This window comes from Macrotis lagotis, chromosome X, assembly GCF_037893015.1.
Source record: "Macrotis lagotis isolate mMagLag1 chromosome X, bilby.v1.9.chrom.fasta, whole genome shotgun sequence".
Taxonomy (NCBI): domain Eukaryota; kingdom Metazoa; phylum Chordata; class Mammalia; order Peramelemorphia; family Peramelidae; genus Macrotis; species Macrotis lagotis.
In genome coordinates this window covers 440,927,385-440,952,244 of record NC_133666.1, presented here as the reverse complement: position 1 = coordinate 440,952,244, position 24,860 = coordinate 440,927,385, and the positions used below count along the sequence as shown (strand labels likewise).

Below are 24,860 nucleotides of genomic sequence, written 5' to 3'. Positions count from 1 at the left end.
ATGACAGTTAACTACCATGACACAGTAATTTTCTCTTCAACCAACATATACATTCTATATGAGCCTAAGACATTATAACCTATGTCCACAATATGTATATATTAAAAGTTAGCAGCCATAGGAATAAAGTCAAAAAGGGGAATTGAAAAATATATATCTGGTTGAATGCAAAGGATATTCAAAGAAGAAAGTCAAGGGAATATTCTTTTACTTCTGATTACCTTTTTTTTGCCCTCCTTCTCTCCAGTATAGCTCAAAATGATATAATACACTCAGTTTTTCTTCATTTTATTTCTATGCATTTAGTAATCATAGAAAGTAAGGGGAAAGGGAGCAGCTAGGTGGTGCAGTGGATAGAGCACCAGCCCTGGAGTCATGAGTACCTGAGTTCAAATCCAGCCTCAGACACTTAATAATTACCTAGCTGTGTGGCCCTGGGCAAGCTACTTAACTCCACAGCCTTGCAAAAACCTAAAAATTAAAAAAAAAGAAAAAAAAAGAAAGGGGAAAGAAATAGTCATCTATGCTGCCTGAGGTGAACAAATAAGATATGTGAAAATATATAGCCCTAAATTCAGTTAATGAGATTCTAAATATTTATGATGGAAGAGAACTGGAAACTCAGCAAGGATCCAGGGGGCAAAGATGGCTCTAAAAGAAAAACTGGGGGGGGGGGGGGGGCAGCTAGGTGGCGCAGTGGATAAAGCACCAGCCCTGTAGTCAGGAGTACCTGGGTTCAAATCCAGGCTCAGACACTTAATAATTACCTAGCTGTGTGGCCTTGGGCAAGCCACTTAACCCCATTTGCCTTGCAAAATCCTAAAAAAATTGGAAGAGTTAAATTCTTTACTTAGTTCTATATAGACTGCTGACTCATTTGGATAAGTACTTACTTTATTGACTTTAAGCAAAAAAATAGTTAATATATAACTGATTACCAAAAAAGCAAAAATGAAAAATTAAGTATTTTCTTAATTTTCAGTTTAAAAAAGTCTCTCTATTTTGAGCACTAAAGGCATACAATTATTTTCGGAACTTTGAACACAATAGCCATGAATAATATAGAGCATTCTAAATATCAACATTTGCTTTAAAATTCTAAATAAAAAAAACCTGCATTCTTTATATCCCTATTAATAATAACATAGTAAAACGTATAAAGGAATTAAACTTCTCTCCTATCAAAATTAAGCAACAGTCAATGTACCATTTTTTTCAATAATATTAACTAATTCTGAGTATCTCAAGGAAAAAAAATCTAAGGCCAAGAAGTAAACTAAAAGATAGCTTACATTTAATGATATTAGGAAAACTGTTCTCAACATAATGACTAAGTTTTAAGAATTCTCCTTGTGACTAAGCTATAGCTTCAAAATCTTTGAAATTCTATTTTTCTGAAAATCTATGAAATTCATAGTATAACTCTTAAATTACTACTAAGCACTATTTTTATTCATATTACAAACACTCCAATGACTCAAGAGTTTATGTTTTTAATCTTAAATAGATTAAAGGCTGACTCCACCTTTCTTCTCACTTTAGAACTAAAATTTCAGAACACTTGTTCAACAGTAAAACATGCAAAGACATATGTAATAAATATCCTGAAGTCAACCAGGTCTAAAGTATCTTGCTTTTTTCTTCAGAATTCAAAGGCAAGGCATCTTTGAACAAATCCTTCAATCTCTTTGGTCTCATCTTTATAAAAGACCAAGTTAGAGAGGTAGTGGAGTAGGGTGAATCTGATCATTTCTAAAGTTCCCTGTCAAATCTAAGATGCTGTGATTTATTTTGTGTTGGAATCATTGCTGATACTGCTTTGGGATAAAGCTATATATATATATATATATATATATATATATATATATATATATATATATATACTAGAAAGAAATACTGTTAAGAAATAAAATGGGATACTGTTCACAAAATGCTTTGTAAATTATTAAAGTGCTATACAACTAATTATAATAGTTAAAAACTATTAATATTTTTATCACCTAAAAAACTCTACAAGGTATTATATATTATAAACTACAATTGCAAAACAAGATACATAATTACTACACCAGAATTATTTTAAAACTGAATAACATAAAATTATAATGACAAAGTTTGATTCCAAAGAAAAATACAAGAAGTCAACTTCCTCCTTTCTGTGGGGGGAATGGGGGAGGAAAGTAATTATGAGCAACGGAATACTGCAGATATCAAGTCTTTACTCATGTGTTGGTTAGTTTTGCTAAACTATTTGTTTTTCTATTATAAAAAATGGCTTTCTCTGAGAAGGAAATTAGAAATTTCTCTGAAGAAATGTAAGTGATGAAAATCAATAAAGGGGGGGGGGGGAGAACAGAGACAGAGACAGAGACAAAGAGAAAGAAAAGAAAGGCCCTCCCAAGAAAAGGTATATCCTGAAAAAGACATCTCCCTTTTTTCCCCAAGACATAGGGAATTTTGGGCGTACAACATTACAGATAATTTCAAGCATTTTTCATTTATTAGTTTTACTAAATTTTTTAAATTCTTCTTTACAAATGCTGGTTGAAGTGGTGGGATATATTAGGAAATCAGATGATACAAAAACAATAGGTTAGATTAATTCACATAAAATTAGTAAAAACAAGAGATGCCTGATTACTAAATATACTTAAAAAAATGAAATCAATTTCTGAATCAAGGCTTCTTAACCTTAAATTCTAAAACTATATTTCAATATGATTTGTTTCCTTTGTAATTTGATTCATGTTATTTTATACATTTAAAACATAATTCTTTGCCAAAGGGGTTTATGATACAAGTGTTCAAGAAAAATCAATTCTAAATCAATTTGCAAATTATCTATTAAGTATGTATGTGTTGATGAGTATGTTATATAATTTAGTAATAAAACTGTAAGGAATACAAAATGTTTAACTTCAGCTGTTGCCAAGTTATTTTCATATTCTAAACCAAACTACAATATATTTTATAATTTTATATGTATATTATATATAGTTAATTATATATAATTAATCTGTATAGTTAATATATATAGTTAATTAGCAATAAACTAACAAGTATCTAAGAATTTCAAATAAGAAGTTAATTCTGTAGTTTCCTGTATGTTAATACTTTAAAGAAACTTTCAAAATGAAGAAATGTTATTTATGGTCTTTTGTCCTCGAAAAACCTACATTTAGGAAAATGGCAGTAATTTAATAAACCACATTAGACATACTTCCCCTAAAATACTATATATCATCAGAAAATGTTTTTAGTCTAAATACAACATTGTAGCACTTAAATAGCAGTGTAATCAATAACATGAAAGATATTAAAAACGTTTTTAAAATAATAAATTAAAGATTTAGAAACAAAAAAGTGATCAACCTGTCTCTACTCTTCAGAATTAAGTGAAGCTGAAGTTATTCTATTAAAGAACAGTGTCTACAATTTGTAAAATTAACATTTCAATTAAAGATCAAAGAATAAAGCTAAAAGGATAGAAGCCAACAACCATCACCAATGGTGCATATTTTTGGAAATGTTGAAAAAAGTGTATCAAATAAGGGAGAGGGCTAAATAGAAGTAGCAGAATAAGCAAAAGTTGATGGAGTACACCAACAAGGAGAAATCTAAGGGCAATATGGAAAACTCACATCCACCACAAGAAATACCTGAATATAACGTGGATTCTTTCAGTTCCATCAGTGTGTCTTTCCAATTATTGTACCAAGGAACACTAGCTTTAATTGATCGATCTGACAGAGAAAATATGGCATTGTTAACTAAATTTACATGAACAGATACCAGTTATTTCCTTTGAATGAGTGAGGTGGATGGGGCAGAGGGACTGAAGGGTATATGTATGTCCAATAACATGAATGGAAGAAAACACACTTGCCTTAATTTATATTATTTTTACTAAATTGTTTAGTACTAATAAAAATACAAAACAGGCTACTCTGTCTGCTAATTCTCCTACAAAGATAAAAGATTCCTAGTTTGCAGAACTCAAAAATAAAACAAATCAGATTATCAGTGAAAAGTAGTGTGATATTAGTGAAAGGCAGAATATCGTACATATACTTTCTCTTTCCTTTTATCAGCTCTTAGATTTTTAGTTACCATTTTGTTGAAATGTTTGGGAGTTTGTGCTAAGTTTCCAGTAAAGCACTCTGCTATAGCTTAACTCCTTTCATTTATTGTATATGAATATACCAAATTATTTCATAGCAAAAAGCAATGTTAGATCAGGGACAAAAAATTAAAACACTTTTCCTATGTTTTCTTTTCTATTAAACAAAAGATTTTAGGCCTTCTTAACTTAATAGGCTGAAAGTTTAATGGAAAAAAAACCTCATTAAAGAAAATTAAACCTTTACTCTTAGACATCCACAAACAAAACCTAACATTAAAGTCAGACATCTACTTACACCCAATACTAAATATTCAACTGCCTTTCAGTTCAGAAAAAATTACAGTAGCTTATCATACCAAGTAATTTATTTTTCAAATCCCTGATATTCTTCAACTCCAAAGCTACATTTGCTTCATACTTTAATGAAATAACCTTGCTTTCAAAGATTGTCTTCACTCTCTCCATAATGGCAACATTGGAACAACTCATCATTTTTCTCCCAGAGTATTTTTCTACAAACAAAAGTAGCCAGCATCTATTTTATCACTCCTCAAATCCTACTCAGCAAACACTTAGGATCAAGTAGTGTAAAAGATATAAAAGTTAGGACTCATTAGGCCCAGGTGTATAGATTAAGAATACCTGTATCCCATGGCTGAGAAATATAACTTGACACAAAAAACTATAAGTCAGAAAAAGCAGTACCAACCTGATACTTCTGCAGCATTCATGGATAAAAATATCCAAGTGTTCCTCTATCTCCATTAATTGCTAAAGCCTCTACATCACTCCATTATACAACTTTGTTAATTTCCAGACTTCCTGCTGTCTCTTTCATCTCAACTTCTATCAATTAGAATATAGTTCAAAGATTTAACTGTACTCCATCTCTATAATGCTCATCTGGCTGGCAACAAACTGAAATGATTTTGATAAAGAGAAGTTTCCATAAAATCAAAATTTTTTCCTTTATAAAAGTGTTCAACCCTAAAGAAATTTTACTTTAACATCAATCTTAAAAAACCCAACTCTTTGAAGTTCCAATGACTGCTGAAGTTGACAAAGAACTAAAACCCAATATTCTAGCCCAGAACTCTCCAATACTCAATTCTATACAACCAGTAGATTTTGAAGATTTTTATTGAGTCATCCTCCAAAGGAGTAATTAGCCAACAACAAGTAACCCTTATAATGGTTTGCAGCAAGAATATGGAAATGGCTAGAATCTCCCTCCAAAGTAAATGGACATGGGGGCAGCTAGGTGGCAAAGTGGATAGAGCACCTGCCCTGGGGTCAGGAGGACCTGAGTTCAAACCTGGCCTCAGACACTTAATAATTACCTAGCTATGTGGCCTTGGGCAAGTCACTTAACCCCATTGCCTTGCAAAAACCTTAAAAAAAAAAGTAAATGGACATTTCCAGTAGGAAGCAGAGCATGACCTGCAATTGCCTGTAACAGAATATGGCCTGCAACTGCCTGTCTCTCAGGTAATCTCCCCAAACTTATCATGATTATGGTAGCCACAAAAAAAAATCAATTCTACTGCTTTACCCTCTAAAATATCACAATATTCCTAAGCCTTTAGGAAAAATGAAAAAAAGATTTCCCTCATAGAAAGGTCAAAGCAACAACCATAGGCTAATCAATTACATCTAACTTTTATGGAGATACTTTTCAATGCAAAACAAGACCAAAAAGAAAGAAAAACCAGATGCAGAAAAAAAATCATCATCTAACTGAAAATGTATAAACAATAATTTAAAAATTATAATTTAAATAAATGACAAACAATGCCTAGCAGCATGCACTTAATAAATGTTTGTTAAGTCCAGTCACTTTAATTAATCCAATTACTTTAACATTATATTTGTATAATAAGTTATGGAAACCCAAATTTTAAAAGATTCTAAGTTTAGAAATTTTTAAATTCAACTTTATACTTTAACGATACCCAGGGGCGGCTAGGTGGTGTAGTGGATAAAGCACTGGCCTTGCAGTGAGGAGTACCTGGGTTCAAATCCGGTCTCAGACACTTAATAATTACCTAGCTGTGCGGCCTTGGGCAAGCAACTTAACCCCATTTGCCTTACAAAAAACCTAAAAAAAACCCCAAAACAATACCCAGAACTAAATTTTTAACAATGGGTATACAATTTTGTATGCTAATATTGGCAAGTCACAACATAAAACTTTGAAAAACAAAAAAATACAAATTTAAGTTTTAAACTACTGAAATTTAACACCACTAAAACTTTCGGGTCACCCTGTACTGCTATTTACTCCTCCAGACCTCAGTTTTCTCACCTTTAAAGTGAGAGATTTAGATAAAAGATTTAATAATACCTTTTCACCATTTAAATATTTTAAAAAAATAGATTGATAACAACAATATAGTCCTAAACACATTCTATCAGTTAATCATGACTCAAAATCTCTTATTTAAAAATATCACTCTAGAAAAAAATCAAAAATTAGAGAATCAAATTAAAATTTAATTTCAATTTTATCCTACTTTCTACTTTCAATGTGTTATTTTTACCTACAAAGCAAATACAGGAAAAAATAAATTATAGCAATACCACTTACTGACATATTAATACTTTTAAATTGGTCTTTGTGGTGACAAATTTTCCTATATTTCACCACTTAAATTTAAGAAATCTAATCTTATACTTATAGAAAATCCTTAAATTCACAGCTTTAATTATGTGATCATAGAAATAATTTGGCTCATACTCAAGCTACAAAGATTAGACTACAAATTTCAGTGGTATAAAAAAAAGACTGTTTCTGTTAAATTATTGAAAAACTCAAATCCCATGATGTATTTTCCATATTCTTAAATTCATCAAATATTATGGACAATTAGTTAAGCCTTTTTAAGTTTTTAGATTAACAAATACTATCTATTTATTAACAACCAACTTCATTTATAAACCTAATTTTAAATCCTTTAATAAGTCAAATCACATTTTAAAGAATTCTTACCAGATCTTACCTTGCTTTTATATTTTCTTCCCTTTTTTTGATAATATAAATTTAATTTGAAAATGAAATAAATTATCACATCACATATATAACTTTTTAACTCACTGGGATCATACTTTAGGCCATATTCTAGAACAGCAGTGTCAAATTCAAACAAAAATGGAGGCCAAACAACAATTAATAATGGTTTAGGCCCCCTTAGGAAATGATCCCCATTGTTAGATACCTCTGCTCTGGAGTAAGCTAGGGCAATCACTAAGGTTCAGCTCCATCTTCCGGTTATTTTTCTTTTTTTTTAACTTTATTTAAATCAATAGGGTTAATGTGACTTGTCCTAAGACACACAGCTAGGTAATTATTAAGTGAACTGAGGCTGGATTTGAACTCAGGTCCTCCTCACTCCAGGGCCGGTGCTCTATCCACTTCACCACCTAGCTGCCCCTCCAGTACATTTTGCACTCAGCAGTCTGAAATCACCAACACTTCTAAAACCTCTGGACTTCTTTACTGTTCTCTTCATCCTCAACCTAACTCAAACTTAAATACCCTTCCCAAATGTGTCTTCAAGGATTTAGTACAATGCTTGGTATTCATTCATTTCCACTTATATGTGGAAATCATGTTGGATAAGGGAGAAAAGAAGCAGCAAGTTAAGTGAGTGATTATAGAAGGATGGACTTGGATTAATTAGACCTGAGTTGAATCCTGCCTCAGATCCTAAGTGACTCTAAGTTAACTCTCAGTTAACCTGTTTCCTCAGCTGTAAAATGAAGATAAATAATAGTAGGGTAACAATCCAGGAAGGGTGGTTGAAGTAAATGAGATTATATAAGGTACTTTGCAAAGCTTAAAACTCCACAAATCTGTTAGCTATAATTACAATGAACACAGACTTAAAGAGTTTGAAAGGGATCTTAGATAGTCTATTCCAACATCCTCATTTTACAGATAATAAAATAAAATTTATTTTACAAATAATAAATATGAAGCTCTAAACAGCGTCAGTTGCCTAGCATCATTTTAATGTTAATGGCAAAACTCCAAATAGAACTGACTCTTCTGTTTCCTTCCCACATGGTTCAGATGCTAACTAAAATACTATCCCTAACAAGAAAACTACTGGATCTAAAAATCTGGCAAGACCAGTTCTAAAAAAAATATATACTAACATAAAGTTAATACTGAAAGATAATATTTTTCTAAATATTGATGTCTTTGATGACATGTTTAATCAGCAATGAATTTTAAACCAGTGAATTTTTTAAATGAAGTCATCTGTTTTGTACTTTTTTAAAATGACATAATAAATCTTGCTACTTACCACTGATGTTAAGATCATAATCTCCAGCTGTAATCACATTAGCTACTAATCCTTCTGCAGGTTGGCTGATGGACACTACATCACTCAAATGCTTCCGAATAGCTCCAGGAAGAGGTGGCTGGGTGACAATGTTGCTGACTGATATTTTCAAGTTTTTAATTATGTGAAGCTGATTATTAGGATCTCTCATATGAACTATATAAGAAAAAAAATTAAAAATGATCAAAAAGTGCTGTTCAAAGTCAAATGTTTTTATTTAAAATTAGGTTAAAAACTACCTTTCACAAAATAAAGTGCTCAAACCTAAAATGTAAAACTTCTAAATAGGATCTTCTTAGAATTCTGAATACTTGCTAGACTAAAAGGTAGCCTGCTAAAAATGGGAGCAGTCCAAATAGTTTGTATTTTGACTCTCATTGTCAGAAGGGAAAGAGGAGGTACTTCATTGTTTTGTTGGGGTTTTTTTTGTTTTTTAAAGACTGAGTTTTCGTATCTGTCCCATACTGATAGTGGATGGGCAACAGACCCATACCACACAACTGATCAGCACCTGAACAAAACTGTTTCAGAGCAGGGATAGTCTTTCCCCTCCTTAAACTCCTCACCTCTCCTGGGGTGTACAACCCTAAACCATGGTTTCACCATATTGATGCTGAACAGTATGACTAGATAAACCAAATGACCTAGCCAGTGAATCTCATGAGTCCAGAGCTCAAGAAATCCAACAGCTTCAACCTCATTTCTTTATTTTCTTCTCCCATTTAAACAGTTTAAAAATTGTATTTTTTAATATTGCAAAAGATATTTTAGACTAAAGTAAGAAAGTTTCTCTACACAAAGAAAACTATATGATGGGAATGCAGCATCCTACTTAAGAAAAAGTGTGGCAAACAGAATACATCATTTACTTATGAGCTGCACTTTATTTTCAAAGTCTATGGTTTGGCAATCCTTAGGAAAAATCTTTTTAGTTATGTACCACTAGGCGATTAAGAAAAATGAAGTTCTATTCATTTTTCCCAGATTTCAGAAAACTAAAGGTACTAAAAGCCACTGCAAGGGTATTTCCCAAATCTAATTATTTACCATTCCTTAAACGCATTCATTAAAAAGAATCAAGGCAAAGGGGCAGAGCAGAGCCAAGATGGCGACAAGAGAGGAAAGGAACATCTCTTAGAAGCTCTTTCATAAAACTTCGAAACTAAGGACTCTAACTAAACTTTTGAGAGACAGAACCCACAGAGAGACCCAATAAGGCAGTTCTCCTACTCAAGGTAACCTGGAAAAGAGCAGAAAGGCTCTGCTCCCCGGGGTTGAAGGGGCGGCCCGACAGAGGGGTGGCTGGCGGGGAAAAGAACTTCAGCCTCTCGGAGGCAGCCCCAGAGTGCTGGGAGCCACGGCTCAGCAGCAGGGGAGTCTCCTGAGCTATGCTCCCGGGGAGCACCGAGCAGAAATTGAGGGAACAGCAGGGGGATCTCTGCCAGAGCGAGCACATGGAGCCCAGCCCTCAGGGCACACAGCAAGCAGTGTCTTACCACAGCCCAGATCCAGGAACCAGAAGCAGGCTGAGCTAGTAAGCAGGAGCCCCCAGGGCATGAGCCCATTGAACCTAGGGAACGGGAGTGAAGAGAAACTGCTGAGCTCTGTCCTCTGCCCCTGGAACAGGACTCTGGGGTTCTGACCACATTCAGATACTGATCGCAGCCTAGGCCCCCCATAGAACAGCAATGCCCCCTCCACCTCAGCCCCGTGACAGAGGGGGGCTGCTTATGGTCATTCACAGACCAGGAGGGAGGACAGAGCCTCACACACTGAGACCCTTGTCAGAGTGTCCCAAAAGCTCAGGAAGCACCCCAAAACCAGGCTCAAGCTGGGAAAATGAGCAAGCAGAGAAATAAGAGGAACACCATTGAGAAATATTTTGCATATGAGCCCAAGAAGGATCAAACTACTCAGTCTGAAGATAAGGAAGCACAAGCTCCTGCATCTAAAGACTCCAAGAAAAACAGAAATTGGGCTCAGGCTATGACAGAGCTCAAAAAAGACTTTGAAAATCAAATGAGGGAGTTAGAAGAAAAACTGGGAAAAGAAAGGAGAGAGATGCAGGAAAAACATGAAAATGAAGTCAGCAGCCTAGTCAAGGAAATCCAAGAAAATAGCATGCTAAAAACCAGCTTAGGTCAAATAGATAAAACAGTTCAAAAAGTTATTGAGGAGAAGAATGCTTTAAGGAGCAAAATTGGCCAGATGGAAAAAGAGATAAGAAAACTCTGTGAGGAGAACAAATCCTTCAGACAAAGAATAGAACTCAGGGAGACTGATGAATTTACCAGAAACCAGGATTCATTACTTCAAAACCAAAAAAATGAAAAATTAGAAGAAAATGTGAAACATCTCATTGAAAAAACAACTGATATGGAAAACAGACTTAGGAAAGATAAGTTAAAAATTATTGGAATACCTGAAAGTCATGACCAGGAAAAGAGCCTTGACATCATTTTCAAAGAATTACTACAAGAAAACTGCCCTGATATTCTAGAAGCAGAGGGCAAAATAGAAATGGAGAGAATCCACCAATCCCCTTGAGAAAGAGATACCAAAAAACCAACCCCTAGGAATATTATAGCCTAAAATTCCAGAACTCCCAAGTCAAAGAGAAAATATTACAAGCAACCAGAAGGACACCGTTCAAATATCGTGAAGCTGCAGTCAGGATCACACAGGACTTAGCAGCAACTACATTGGAAGCTCATAGGGCTTGGAATATAATATACCGGAAGGCAAAAGAGCTTAGAATGCAGCCAAGAATCAACTACCTAGCAAAAATGAATATCGTCTTCCAGGGAAAAAGATGGACTTGCAATGAACCAGGGGAATTTCAAATGTTCCTGTTGGAATGGCCAAAGCTGAACAGAAGATTTGATCTTCAGATACAGGACTCAGGTGAAGCAATGGAGATTGAAGGAGAGGGTGGAAATATGAGGGACTTGATGAACTGCATGTATTCCTGCATAGAAAAATGACACTGATAATATTCATATGAACCTTCTCAGTTAATAGAGCAAGTAGAGGGAGCACAAGAGAAAGCTGAATTTGAAGATAAAATATGGTGTAAAAATGGAGTCAATAGAAAAAAGGGAACTGTAATGGGAGAAAGAAAAAGGAGAGGGGGAATAGGCCAATTTATTTTTTATATAATAAGTTTTTTCTTTATTACAATGAGCTACTGCAATGATATGGAAGGGGGAAGGCAAGAGGGAATAAGGGAATCTTCGCTCTCATCAGAGGTGGCTAGGAGAGGAAACAGCATATATACTCAATGGGGTATAGACATCTGGAGTAAGAAGAAAAGGGGGGAGGGGGAAGGGGGGTGATGTGAGTGATGGAGAGGATGCTCAGATATAACACATTTTCCTTTTTACTTCTTGCAAGGGGCTGGGATTGGATGGCCTGTCCAGGACCATAGGGACAGGTGGATGCTAGGCCTAAGGGGTAGTAGGGGGGGCTCAGGGCCTCTTGGCCCCAGGACCAGGGATCTGTCTGCTGTGCCACTCAGATACCCTAAAGCAGAGTCAGAGTGAAAGGAGCAAGAAAATAGAGTACATGGAAGTGGAGAAATATGAAAGGAGGGAGTTGCGATCAGCAATGGCAACGGTGGAAAAATGTGGAAGTAATTTTTGCGATGGACTTACCATAATGTGATCCACCCAGGATAGAGTTGGTGGTGTTGGAACAAAGACTGAAGCACATTTATTATTATTATTATTATTATTATTATTATTATTATTATTTGGGGGGGGAGGTGCAGGGCAAATGGGGCTGGGTGGCCTGCCTGGAGCTGCATAGCAGGGTGATCATTGGATGTCTGAGGCTGGATTTGGACCCGGGTGCTCCTGGCTCAAGGGCCAATGCTCTGTCCGCCACCCAGCCACCCAGCCACCCCTACTATTATTACTGTTTTATTTTATTTTGAGCCTTTTTTCTTTTTTTTTTTTTTTTTTGGTTTTTGCAGGGCAGTGGGATTGGGGTGGCTTGCATGTCACACGGCTGGGTAACTGTTGGGTGTATGGGGCCGGATATGGGCTTGGGTGCTCCTGGCTCCAGGGCTGGGGCTCTGTCCATTGTGCCACCTGGCCATACCTACAATTATTACTACTATTTTTTTTAATTTTAATTTTTTTCTCTCCCCTTTATCACTCAAGTGAGTCTATATTTTGTGGGGGAGGGGTATTCTGTTTACTCTTAAACAAGAATATTCTATTAATGTATAAAAAACATTAATAAAAAAGAATCAAGTCAAGAAATATTTATAACACATCTACTTTTCACAGGACAATGGAATAGTCATGGGAAACAAAGATAAAAATTAAATCTTAACCTCAAGCACGTTATATTCTATTGTGAATATTACATATAGAAGTAAATAAATACAAGTATTTTGAAGGCAGTGCATTTACAAAGCTAGAGATTAGGAAATGCCTCATAGACAAAAGTTACACCTAAAATAAGCCTTTAAAGCAAGTCAAGGATTATGAGATGCAAAGATGAAGGTATACCTCACTGGCACAGAGACAATAGACTGCTTATGCAAATAACAAAGAGGTAAGAATTGGATTATCAAATTTAGGGAACAGTTTAGTAATACAATTTGACAGGAATAACAACACCAATGGAGATAATGTCAAATAAGCCTAGAGAGTCAATATGATCATAAATTTAGAAGTAAAAAGGACCTCAAAGGTCATCTAATCAATGCCATCATTTTCAAATGAATTGAACTGCAGAATTTAGCTATGTCCAAGGTCAGATACCTAGGAAATGGTCGAGTCAGCATTCAAAAACCCAAGTCCTCTAAAACAAAATCCAGAACCCTGTATATCAAGCTGCTCTATTATAATAGTCTAGGTGAAATGAGATTTAACGGCAAATAAGTAGAAAAAAGTGGGAGAAATGTAAGATAATATATCAGGAAAAATTACAGGACTTGGCAAATAATTAGATTTAACATAGGGCTAAAGGATACCAAAGAGTCAAGAACTTGTTTCCTGGTCTGTTTGTTTAATGGACTTTTAAATTTCATTAGTATAGGAAACTCCTGATGAAGAAATTCTAACAACCTAGATCCACAACTAGCCTGAATTTTAGAGTGTTGACTATGGCAATGAGAAGTTAAGTATCTCATGCAAGATCACACAACTAGTATCTTAGAGGCAGGACCTGAACCCAGGTCCTGTGACTCTATTATACCACAATGCCTGTCTTGTAGTGATTATAAAGTTACAAGCTGGGTTATTAAGAGTGGTCATGTGCTCAAGAGCAATAAAATGAAGGAGCAGATCCAGGAAAATGGCAGCAGTTTTAGTCACAACTTTGCAACTTCACCTTTTTTAAAAACTCAATTCAATAAGCATTTATCAAAACCAGTGTCTATGAGAGCATTGAGATATGAAGACAAAAATGAAAACAACCCTACCCTCAAGGAGTTAACATTCAATTGGAATAAAATGACCTCTATAATTTAGGCCCATCCAATTCTAAATTTTCCCCTACCCCACCCAAAACAATACTGTTCAGTTGGAAATAAGTTAGTCTCTTCATGGACCCCATATTCAAGCCATGTTTACTCATGACTTCCTAGCTTGGCCCATTCACATTCTCAAAATCTTCACTCCCTCAACTCTTCTATTTCTAAAAATATCTGGCTCTTCAAGGCCTAGAACAAATCCCATATTCTCCACAAAACCTTTTCTGACTCCTGGAGTCCTTGCTTTTTCCTCTTATTTCTCAGATAATCTAATAATAATAATAATAACAATAACATTTATGTAGCACAACAAGGTTTACAAAGCACTCTCCTCCCAAAGAACACTGTAAGATAGGGATAACACTTGCACGAGGAGACTTTAAGTTCAGAAAAACTAATTACTTTATTAAAGGTTATACAATCTTTACATGTCAAAGCCACTTCTTTAGTTTTAATCCCTTTTATCTCCTAATTCCTCTTCTATACTAATTCAAAGTAGTTCACGAGCTTCTCTTATATTATGACAGCACTAAAAGAAACTTCAAAAAACATGAAGTAATCATAGATGAAGTCAAGGTAATAAACAACTGCTAAAAATAAATTATAACAAGTCACAAGATAATACAGGTAGAAGGTATCTTAAAGGTCATTTATTAAAACTACTCAAGAATTAATTTTAAAACTTACATTTATATAGCACATTAAAGTTAGCAATTCACTTTGCATACATTATCTCATTTGATCTGTAAAATAAGAGTTATTATCTTGATTTTCAGTCAACATTTTATTAAGCACCTACTGTATGCAACACATTGTTGTGAGCCCAGAAGATGCAAAGAAAAACAGAAAACAGTCCCTATCCTGGAGGAACTCACAATTTAATGGATGAGATAATAAACAAATAACTATAAATAAGCTAGTTACAGGATAAATTGGAGAAAGGCAACAGAAAGAAAGTACTAGAATCAAGAGGGAAACGTTTCTTGTAGAAAGTGAGATTCTATTTAGCTGGAAGTCGAGAAGTCACAATCAGAGAGAATTCTAGACATGGGGGCATCCTAGTAAAAATGCTTAGAGTTGGCAATAGTGTGTCCAGTGTCACTGGGTTACATTATACAGTATGTGGTAAAAAATAAGAAGACTAAAAAGTTAGAAGGGGTCAAGTAATGAAAGTCTTTGAACTCCAAAGAGATTTTAATATTTGATTCTAAAAGTTACAGAGAACCACTGGAGTTTGCTATATGGAAGGAAAAAGAGAAGAGGTGTGTGACAAGATTGGCCTTGTACTTTAGGAAAATCAATTTGACAGTTAAAGTAAAGGATGGACTGAAGTGAGGAAAGGTCTGAGGCAGAGTCCAACCAGCAGGCAGTGAGAAGGGGTGCCTGCATCTGAGGAGTGGCAATATCAGGAATGAAGAAGGCATATTTGTGTAATGTTAAAAAGGTAAAATCAACAGGCATTGGCAACAGATCAGCTATAGGAGGGATATGGGGTGAGAAAGATCAATGAGTCCAGAATGGCACCTAGTTTGTGAGCCTTGAATGATTGGGAAGATGGTAGTAGCCTTGACAATAATAAGGAAGTTAAGAGAGGGTCTGGGGGAAAAGACAATGACTTCACTTTGGACATGTTGAGTACAAGATGTCTATGTGTAATCTATCTGGTTCAGGAAGTCAGGATATCTAAAGAGAGATGCAAGTCAGGTTAGAAAAGAGGTTAAAGTTGAATAAGGTGAATTGAAAATCAGCAGCAGCAAAGAGATGATAAATGAATCCATGGGAGCTAATGAGATCACCTAATGAAATCAAAAGAGAGCCCAGGACAGATCCCAGGGGACATCCACTGTTTGCTGATATAACCTGGTTTAAGATTCAGCAAGGACAGGTAGAACCAGCTGAGACTAATATCAAGGTCAGGAAGGCTGAAGACTGAGAAAAAAGTAGGTAATTAAGATTTAGCATTTAAAGGTCACCATAGAGAAAAGAATAGGTTCAGCTGAAAGGTAAAATTAGAAATCAGACTGTAGAGCATTAAAGAGTAAAAGAAGAGGAAGTGGAAGACAGCCTTCTCAAGGAATTTAATTACAAAAGGAGAGATATATAGATTAATGAGGGCAGCTAAGTGGCACAGTGGATAGAGCAGTCAGGAAACCCAGAGTTCAACTCTGGCTTTTGACACACACAGCTGTATAATCCTGGGTAAATCATTTAACTCTGTTTGCCTTAGTTTTCTTATCTATAAAATGAACTGGAGAAGGAAATGGCAAACCATTCCAATATCTTTACCAAAATAGCCCCAAATGGAGTTCACCAAGAGTCAGATGACTGAAAATGACTGAGCATCAACATATAGATTGATGGATGGATCAAGTAAGGGTTTTTTGAGAATTGGGAGAATCATGGCAGTGTTTACAAGCAGTGGGGAAGCAGTCAGTAGATAGGGAAAAACTGAATATTAGTGAAAAGAGTTGCAATAATAAAGAAGGCAATTTACTGGAGAAGACAGAATGGAACAGATGCAATTAAGGAATATTCCCTGGGAGGGAGTAGAGTCCTTTTTCAGATGTAACAGGAGTGAAAGAGATAATGGTAGAAGGCTTCTTAGGGATAGGAAAATTAGTAGAAGGGAGAAAATTTAGTTCTCAATGAATGGCCTCAATTCATTCAGTGAAATAAGAGACAAGGTTCTCAGTAGAGAAGGTGGAAAAAGGAAGAGGCAGGAGATGAGGGAAAAAGAAAAACTGTAAGTCAGGCACTGAACTCACTGAGGAAAAAAGAATCAGAATTTGGTAGTAAATAAATGAACCTTAAGGGTTAAGAGGTTATTGAGTGTTCATGGTAGAGAGTCATATATATATATATATATATATATATATATATATATATATATATATATATACACACACATACACATATACATATACATATATATATATCGATATTCTCTTAAATATCCTAAGCTTCCTCCTTTATTCCCCCTTATTCCCCCATCCCTTCTACTTCTCTTAAGAATTCCTACCCCATGGATAACAAACCTGCTTTCTATCTTCAATCTTTTTCTTTTCTACTCCTACCCACCTTCTAGCTTCCACTGAGTCCTGCCTTCCTCCTGATGAGTCACCGTTTTCAGTACTGCCAACTCCCCCTACCTAGACCATTGAGTAGGATTTCCAAAAAGGGATGAAGAAATGTGGTTTGAATGAGAGAGAGTGTGTGTGTGTGCGCGCACTCTCTCAAAATCACTGGAATGCTTATGGAACAATATTTAAAGGAGAGGGATTTGATGGCATCCTCTCAAGTATTAGGCAGTTCAAGAAAGAGACTAAGAGAGGAGCTGATGGAATCACATTTCTCACCTCCTACTGGTAAGCCAGGCTAGGAGACCAGTGGAAAGAGCACAAGAGAAAGACATTTCTCTCCTAGTCAGGCAAAAAAAGCCAGGCCTAGCCAAGAAATATGTAGACAGAGGAGATTGAGGCAGGGGGGGAAAAAACTACCCTGAAAGGGCTTGGGGAGGGGATCAGTGCAAGATAGACTATCAGTGCAATGGAATGACCTGTATCGCTCCCTTCCCTGCAATCAGAAAGCTGAAGTTGAGAGACATCAAATGATTTGATCAGGATTCCACAGCATTAAAAGTCTGAGGCAAGGTTCAAACTCCAGTCCTCTTACTCCAAGACTAATGCTCTCTCCATTATGTCTTGCTTCCTGAGTGGCATGAGGATAAGAAGCAGACTGAGACCCAGAAAGACAAAGTGATTTGCATCAGGTCACAGAGTGAGTAGACCCTGAACCCAAGTTCTTTAATTCCAAATTCAGAATTCCTCCTACAGCTTTTACAAGTTAACAGGCAATGTTGATGCAAAAGACTCACACAATCCCAGAATTTAGTAACTATATGGTTTTAGGCAGGGCAATTAACTTTTGTGAGTCTCAGTTTTATCATCTGTAAAATGAAAAAGACAAAGTTCACTCCAAGTTTTCTCCAAGGTCTCTTTTGGCCCTAAGGTTCTAAGTCACACATTGCTGGGAGAGTCTGATACAGTAGATGCTTGACTGAAAATGAGCAGAGGAATACTATCCTGAGATTGTTTTGGTTTTTAAAATCAGAAAACAGTATTACCACAAAGAAAAATCTGCAAATGGCTTGTGATCTAAATCAATGTACCTCAAGTTTTGGGAATTAATCTCAATGTTATTCCTCAAGTACTAAGTAGCTCTCTCAAGACATAGCTCTTCTGAGTCAAACAGGCTCCCCAAGGATAGTTCAGTCCATTAACTTTCTGGACTCTTAATCATCCCAACTAATTCCCTTACATGCACTAAATATAAGTGGTGTATGATCTTAATGAGACCTGGATCTATCTCAGATCCCTTCTTATCAATCAATCAACAGTATACCAAATTTTTCTATCAACAAATAAGAATCCTCATCTATTCATTATCTAAGACCTTTCTTCAGTGTCAGTATTTCAGAAAAGCATCTTCATTCACATGTAAATCTTAAAAGATGAACTCTAGAAATTTGGCAAAATTTGTTCCTCACATTTAATTCCTCAAAGGAATTAAAGCTAGTCAACAGATCTCTTGCAATTTTTTTCACTGTTATCATTCTACCTCTCTCTCCCAAAGCTTCACATGTTAGGTTATTATACAAATATATACAAAATATGAAGAAATCCAGCAGCATCGCTCCCCAGAGGAAGAAGCTTCTTTTTTTGTATGTAGAAAACGTGTATAGAAAGCAGGAGAGCTCTGTCCTAAAAGGCTTTATTCTTTACATTTACCACATTTTCCAAATTTAATCCAATGCTTTTTGCCATGATGGTCCTTCAATTTCTACTTTGTCTTAGTAAACAAAATATAAATAATATAATTCCTGAATGGGGTTAGAATGATTTGTTTTTTAGGGCTGAGAGAAACCTTAAGAATCACTCTAATCCTAATTCATCAGTTTACAGATGAGGAAACAAGACCCCAAAAGCTAAAATCATTCATTTTACACAGTCATACAACTAGTTAAAATGGGTCTAATTCCTATTCCAGTTAGCTTCCTACTAAACCACTCTCTCATTAATTGGCACAAATAGCATATCTCAGAACTGGAAGCAGAACTTCATCAATCTCAAATGCAAGACTTCTTCACATTAGGAAACTCAGAAGATGAGTCAGTTGGTTATATTTTAAGCTACTTTTAAAGCTACTTCTTAGAGCAAGGAACTTGTTTTCTGAGTATAAGATCCCTTCCAGTTCTACGATCTTTGTGTTATAATTATATCATCCACTTCAAACACTATTAAATTTATATCATTCCTATTCCCAGAAGCATACAAAAATGCCCTTAAAAAGTATCCATTTTGGGGCAGCTAGGTGGCGAAGTGGATAGAGCGCCCGGCCCTGGAGTCAGCAGTACCTGAGTTCAAATCCAGCCTCAGATACTTAATTACCTAGTTGTGTGGCCTTGGGCAAGCCACTTAACCCCACTGCCTTACAAAAAATAAAACCTAAAAAAAAGAAGTATCCATTTTTTCCAAGTTATGGATATGGGCTAATTTTATAATTTCATTAGTATAGGAAATTTCCAATTGAAGAAACTACCTTACTAATGTAGGGTGGCAATTTCTCTGCAAGTTATTGTCTTAAATATCTGTCTACAGCACTAAGAAGTTAAATGACTCACTCAAGGTCATATGGTCTGTATGTGTCAAAGGCAAGACCTGAATTCAAGGCTTCATTTTTCAAAACTGCTCTCTTTATATACTATGCCATCCTACTTCTCGTTACCACTAGTAAAACAAAGGTTTTTAAATTACTTTTAGTAGATTATTTTGTTTCCAGCTCTTACTATCATTCTCTACATGAATATAGTATTTTGTTAAATTTTTAAATAAAAAATAGCTGAAGGTTTACTAAGTGCTTTCCTCACAGCATAATGAGTTACATATTTTAGTAATTATCTTCATTTCACTGCTTAGGATCTGAGGCTCAGATAATTTAAACTGAGTTTCCCAAAGTGACACAGCTACTAAATGCTGATATAAGAGGTCAAACTCAATACTTCTAAGATCAATAGAGAGTAATAAAAATCTCACTGACTTTCCAATAAATTGGCTTAAAAAAAGGTAACTGAGGAAAGGGAAGAAAGTCAGATTTCAATTTTCTGGAAACAAAGCAAAAAAAAGGATTCAACATAAGTAAAAAATACCCCAAATACAATGCCAGGGGAAAAACCATTAAGCATATACTGTCTAAAAGGCATTTTAGTCTTTACTAAGGGTAGACTATATATATTAACTACTGAGTCCACATTTTAGGAATAATATTGATAAACTGTACAGCTTCCAGAGGAAGGCAGCCAGGATAATGAAATGCCTTCAGGTCATGTAATATGAAGACCAGTTGAATGAACTAAAGTTGTTTATCCTGGAAAATGGGGGACATGAGTTATTACGTCAAGTTATTTAAAGGACTGACAAGTTGAAGATGGATAACACTTGTCCTGCTTAGCCCCAGAGAGAATGAGAAGCAATGAGTAAAAGGTATAATGAGGAAATTTTAGATTTGAAAAATCTGCTAACAATTAAGACTGCTCCTTCTCTATCTCCTTTGCAAGATCTTAATTGAGGTCATTGCAGCCTACTCTAGGTAAACTAGGGATCTGTCTTGGATCCTTTTCTCCCAATAAACTATTTTACTTGGTGATCTCAGCAGATTCCTGATTTAGTTATAACTTATAATTATCAAATATATTTATCCAGCTTTAAACCTCTTTTCTAACCTTCTGACCATGACAATTAGACATCTTGAACTAGATGCCCCAAAGGCATCTTAAACTCAACAAGTCCAAAAGTGAATTCACTATCTTTTTCTTCCAACTTTTCCTTCTTAACTTCCTTATTACTATCAAGGTTTATTAACATCCTCCTAGATACCCATATTTACAACTTCTCAGTCTCCCACATCCACTTCCCAAACCTCACCTCTTAAAACTAATCTGTTACCAAGGTGTGCTGATTTTACCTCTGTAACATCACTCAAAATACCTCCTCTTATCTGAAGGAAGCATTAGAACTTCCTGAAAAGGAGAGTGACATGGTCAGATATGTGCTTTGGGTATACTTATTGGACAGTAAAGTGAAATATAAACTGGAGAGGAGAAAAAACAAGGAGGAGATCAATTAGGAAGCTTAGTAATTCAAGAGGGAAAGAAAGGTCTGAACCAGGATGATTGTGTAAGTAGAGAGAAGAGGATGGATACAAGAAATATTGTGGAACTAGAATAGTGTTGGGAGCCAGGGTCTCTAAGCTGTTTGACACAGTCACAGCAAGAAGACTCAAGGCAGTCACACTGCCTGATTGAACATTTCCTTCTTCAATATATATAGGGATTTCATGCATACCAATATTTATAGGTTTATTATTGATTACAATATTTACTCACCCTAATACTGGAATGACTATAAAGGAAGTATTTCAGAAAAATTCCTTGAATAAAACAGATTGTAAACTCTGTCCAAATTTAACAGGACTGCCTCTCCCTGAGGTATACAAAAGGCTTCAACATTATGAAATCTCTGGAAAACCCAGCACTGGTAATTCCAAGGAGATACCAGAATATATACAGGGAAAATAGATACAAGATGGGTCAGATAGAATTCCAGGGAACTTAATAGTTTTGCCCCCCTTATCATACACAGGAACATATGAAAAAGATGGTGAGAAAAGAGTTAGTACAGGTGACCGATATGTGAACTACAGCAGCCTTAGTTTCATGGGAAAGAATAAAAAAGTCACAGAAACTGTGGCTTCTACCAACTAGGCCAGAAAGAAAAATTGGTTATTGTAAGAGTTAACAGATGGGTGGACAAGCATAAAGACCCTCACTACAGACTGTTAAGGAAGCATATCAAAAAACATTACCTACACAAAAAAATATAAAAAACTTTCCATTAAAAGAATTGCTTAATTAATAACCCTAAATGAATTAACAATTATACAATTTAGTAACAAATATGGTAACAGACAGGTTAAGGTCATCGTGGTCCGAGTAGGGATAAGAAATTAATTAACTATGATTATTAATTAAACTTGTAATCACATGATTAAAACTTGTAACCATATGAACTATATGATTGATGATGAAAATTTTTTTGTTTTTTAGATTTTTCAAGGCAATAGGGTTAAGTGGATTGCCCAAGGCCACACGGCTAGATAATTATTAAGTGTCTGAGGTCGGATTTGAACCCAGGTACTCCTGACTCCAAGGCCAGTGCTCTATCCACTGCACCACCTAGCCACCCCTGATGATGAAAATTGTACACTCTTGTAACCAAGGAAATGATCTCAGCTTGTTTGCTTGCTTGAAACATACATGATTCTGAAACTATAAAAATAAATCCAAGCAGCTGACAGTCAGTCAACCTGCTCCTGCCTATACCCACTTGTTGACTCAACTCATTTCGCCAACTCTATCCCTCCTGTCAGGTTCCAAGAACCCCACAGAGGCTGGACCCCCACAGAATAGTTAACTGATTACAAATGATCCTGAGGAAAAGGGAAGAGGTGAGAATGACTCAAGCTTACAAACATGGTTAAGTGGTAGAATGCCCTCAAGAGAAATAGTTAGGAAGACAGTAAGTCATCCAGATTTCTCAAGCACCCAGTGTGATAAAGGCCTGCACTAGGATGGTGGCAGTGTAAGAGGAACAAAAGGAGTTTATATGAAAGATGCTACAAAGGTAGAAAGGACAGGACTTGGCAACTGACTGGATAAGGTGAGATAAGAGAGTTGAAAATGTTATTTAGGTTTCCAGTCTAGGTGAGGGGGAGGAAAAGAGAAAGGTTTGGGCTGGTCCAGTCATCTGTACAGAGATGATAATTAAGAAGAGGGTGTTTTGATTTGTTTGGGTGGGGGAGTTAATGAGTTCTGTTTTAGACATATTGATTTTCAGATGCCAAGGAATGCCTAATTGGAGAGGCAGTTGGGGATGCAAGACTAGAGTTCTGAAGAGAAACCTGAGCACAGATCTAGGAGTCATTGGCATAAAGATGATAGTTGAATCCATGGGAACTGAAAAGATCATAAAGAAATTGTGTGTAATGACACAAAAGGGATCCAGGACTGAGACCTAGTATAGGGCTCAAGAGATATGCTCAAGAGACATAGAAATGATGACCCAGCCACAGTGACTAAGAAGAAGCAGGGCAGAAAAATAGAAGAATCAAAGTTCCAATTAGATGGAAAAATCTAGAAGGAGAGGATGGTCAAAAATCCTGACCATCCTCTGGCAAGAACCCTGCAGAGAGTTCAAGAGGGTTAAAGATTAAGATATGACCATTAAAGAATCATTAATAACTTTGGAGAGAGCAGTTTCAGTGATGGTAAGGTCAAAAGCCAGAATGCAACTTCAAGGTATTGAGAAGTCAGAGGCTAAAAAAAAGGTAAGGTCAAAAGCCAGAATGCAACTTCAAGGTGTTGAGAAGTCAGAGGCTAAAGAAAAAGGAAGAAAAGAAGGAAGGCAACAGACAATGACAGTCTTTTCTAAGAGTTTATCAGGAACTTTGACAAGAGAAGTTTTAGTCAAGTAGAAAATCAACTACAATAAATTAAATATAAATCATTAAAGAAAGGGAAAGCACTAAAAATAAGGCAATTTTTTCAAAGAATATGACTGTGAAGAGAAGAAAAAGAACTACTTAGTATAAATGTAGACAACTACAACTTTTTGCTTTTTAAGAATTGGGAAAAGGGGCGGCTAGGTGGCGTAGTGGATAAAGCACCGGCCTTGGAGTCAGGAATACCTGGGTTCAAATCCGGTCTCAGACACTTAATAATTACCCAGCTGTGTGGCCTTGGGCAAGCCACTCAACCCCATTTGCCTTGCAAAAACCTAAAAAAAAAAAAAAAAAATTGGGAAGGGGCAATTGGGAGGCACAGTGGATAGAGTACCAGTCCTTGAGTTAGGAGGACCTGAGTTCAAATTCAACTGCAGACATCTAATATTTAGCTGTATGAACTTGAGCAAGTTACTTAACCCCATCTCCTTGCAAAAAACAAAACCAAAAAAAAAATGTGAAGATCTAACCATGTTTGTAGACAAATAAAAAGGATCCAGTGGCAAACAAGAAATTGAAGCTAGTGGACAAAGAAGAGTTTGCTGCTGATAAGGGACTCAAATAATGAGATTAGCTTAATGAAAGAATAATGAGACTTTATCTTCAGCAAAGAGGAATTATGTAACTAAAAAGTTTTGAGTAGGGAAGAATTCCTATCAGATAGCCTCAATAAATCTTAGTGAAACAGAAGGTTTGTCATTTGCTCTAAGTGAAAGGGGTAAGGATACACTAGGGCATTTAAAGAAAGAAAAAAGGTATTGGGATGAAATGTGATTACACTGTGGAAAAATAGAAAAAATAATAAAGTACACCTGAAGAGCAAAAACCTCATCACAGAAACAGAATTAAAAGTCAAAATCCCATTATAATGAAATCCATTGGGACGTCCAAACTGCTTAGGTAAAATTACATTAGAAATGTAAATTGCAAAGAAAAACTGAAAGGAGAAAGGACAGAAGACAGGAAGGCAGGGAGAAATGGAGTGAGGGAGGGAAAGAGAAAGAGAGACAGAATTATTTCAGAACAAAAGAATACAGTCCCTCACCTCAACAATTTGGTTCTGTGCCTTTCTCAAATTAAGCCCTTTCATATACCATACATGAGATGAGGGACAGAGAGGAACCAAGGATAATTCCAAGGCTGCAAACATAAGTGATTTGAAGGATGAGAAACAAGGAAGTATATAAGAAGAGGGGTGTACAAGTGAGGAAGAAGAGCATTAGCTAGTAGAAGAGAGAAGACGGTTCATAGAAGGCTTTCTACTTGAGAAGGTATATCCTACTTAAAA

At 35.7% G+C, this 24,860-nt stretch overlaps 1 protein-coding gene across 4 annotated transcripts in view; it reads right to left on the bottom strand.

The window, feature by feature from the left end:
- Nucleotides 1–24,860, bottom strand: part of TRAPPC8 (trafficking protein particle complex subunit 8) — a 127,092-nt gene that overhangs the window by 98,156 nt on the left and 4,076 nt on the right. For 3 of the 4 annotated variants that reach the window (XM_074201056.1, XM_074201057.1, XM_074201059.1), the window contains exons 2-3: nt 8,434–8,628; nt 3,660–3,743 (exon numbers count right to left, since the gene is read on the bottom strand). In XM_074201056.1, coding sequence (XP_074057157.1) covers nt 3,660–3,743; nt 8,434–8,628 — 279 coding nt within the window. The remainder of the gene's footprint in view (nt 1–3,659; nt 3,744–8,433; nt 8,629–24,860) is intronic. The other variant, XM_074201058.1, reaches the window with a different exon arrangement.